This window comes from Aplysia californica, unplaced genomic scaffold (assembly GCF_000002075.1).
Source record: "Aplysia californica isolate F4 #8 unplaced genomic scaffold, AplCal3.0 scaffold00038, whole genome shotgun sequence".
Taxonomy (NCBI): Eukaryota; Metazoa; Mollusca; class Gastropoda; order Aplysiida; family Aplysiidae; genus Aplysia; species Aplysia californica.
The window spans coordinates 1,647,438-1,648,799 of NW_004797308.1; the positions used below are offsets into that span (position 1 = coordinate 1,647,438).

Here is a 1,362-nt window from a genome sequence, read left to right on the forward strand (position 1 = left end):
TGAAACCCCCCTACTCTTGGTCTTGGGGCCAAAACTGGCGAATAACAAATGCGGGGTGGGAACTACCGAAAAAGCGCCGAAATTTTAAACTGCTGTTACAGTAATGCGCTACACCGTATGTAGAGGAGAAGTTTTTCTAACTTCTGGTGAAAAAATCATGAAGATCGACCAGTAGTAACTTCCAGAGATATCCACAAAAGATCGCTTACTGTATCGCACCACAGGCCACAGGATGTAGATCTACTCTAGAATCTAGATTCTAGATCTAGATCTAGATTAGATCTAGATATATCTAGACTAGATATCTAAATCTAGAGTCTAGATCTAGAATCTAGATCCAGAACTAGAAATTAGATCTAGAAATCTAGATTCTAGATCTAGATATCTAGACTCTAGATCTAGATCTAGATTCTAGACTCTAATACACCTCACGTGGAGGTTCAAGCTATAGACGAGTGAAGAGTAGTATAGCAGGGATGAAGTCATGATATTATTTCCTTACCGACTTCCGATCATACGGTTTACTTCCACCCTGATTGCGTTTAGGTCGTATCTTGCCACCACCTTCAGATGCCATCATAAAGAATACAAAATCTAAACTGGTCAGTAACTAAATTTGTGACAATGCCTATCCATTCACTTTACGTCGAGACATTTTGTCTTCCATTTGCCAATAAAGATGGCGGCAATACAAGTTGCACCTGATTGGTTGATTAGAAGGTCACATGTCCTCCGTTCGTTCATCGCACACTTTGACCTCAGTTATCCCCACTTTACCGAAAATAACGTGCAAAACCTAGGCCTGGGCCTAGCCGGGCGATAACATCAAAACTTCAGCGGCTGAAAATGGACGCCGACAGGCGCCAGTCGGCGTCTGCTCGACTCCGCATAGAGGACGCCTATTGCCGATCCCTTTAAGCTCGCGATGCATAGATCTACCAGGGTTGCCACTCCTGGGTTTTTTAACCCAGATCTGGGTATTTCGACTTGGGTCCTGGGTTCTGGGAAGGTACAAGGGAAATTTGAGTAGATCTGGGTTCTTGGCTCATTTGGTTCTTAACAATGATCGCATACTGTGTTATTATACTGAGTACTGAGATTAGATCTAAGTAGGCCACCTACATCGTAGGCTACATTACATGTGTTGTCATTAAAATCTGGCCTACTGCACACGCTGAAAGCAATGTTATTTTCAATGTTGGAGTATTCTGAAAATTGCTTATTGAAGTTGAAAATTAATTAACTTTTTTTTTAAAATTGTAGAATAACAAAAAAATTCTATTTTTTTAACCTAAAGCCTTTTCCCCCCTTATATAAGCTATGTATCTGGGTTAATGGACTGAAATCTGGGTTTATTTTGAC

General features: G+C 40.8%; 1 protein-coding gene across 6 annotated transcripts in view; it reads right to left on the reverse strand.

The window, feature by feature from the left end:
• Window positions 1-706, reverse strand: part of LOC101858246 (nuclear pore complex protein Nup153) — a 148,071-nt gene extending 147,365 nt beyond the window's left edge. For 4 of the 6 annotated variants that reach the window (XM_013091512.2, XM_035973961.1, XM_035973960.1 and 1 more), the window contains exon 1: window positions 503-706. In XM_013091512.2, coding sequence (XP_012946966.1) covers window positions 503-580 — 78 coding nt within the window. In that variant the 5' untranslated portion in view covers window positions 581-706. The remainder of the gene's footprint in view (window positions 1-502) is intronic. The other 2 variants (XM_005091964.3, XM_005091965.3) reach the window with 1 other exon arrangement.
• Between the last annotated feature and the right edge of the window lie 656 nt (window positions 707-1,362).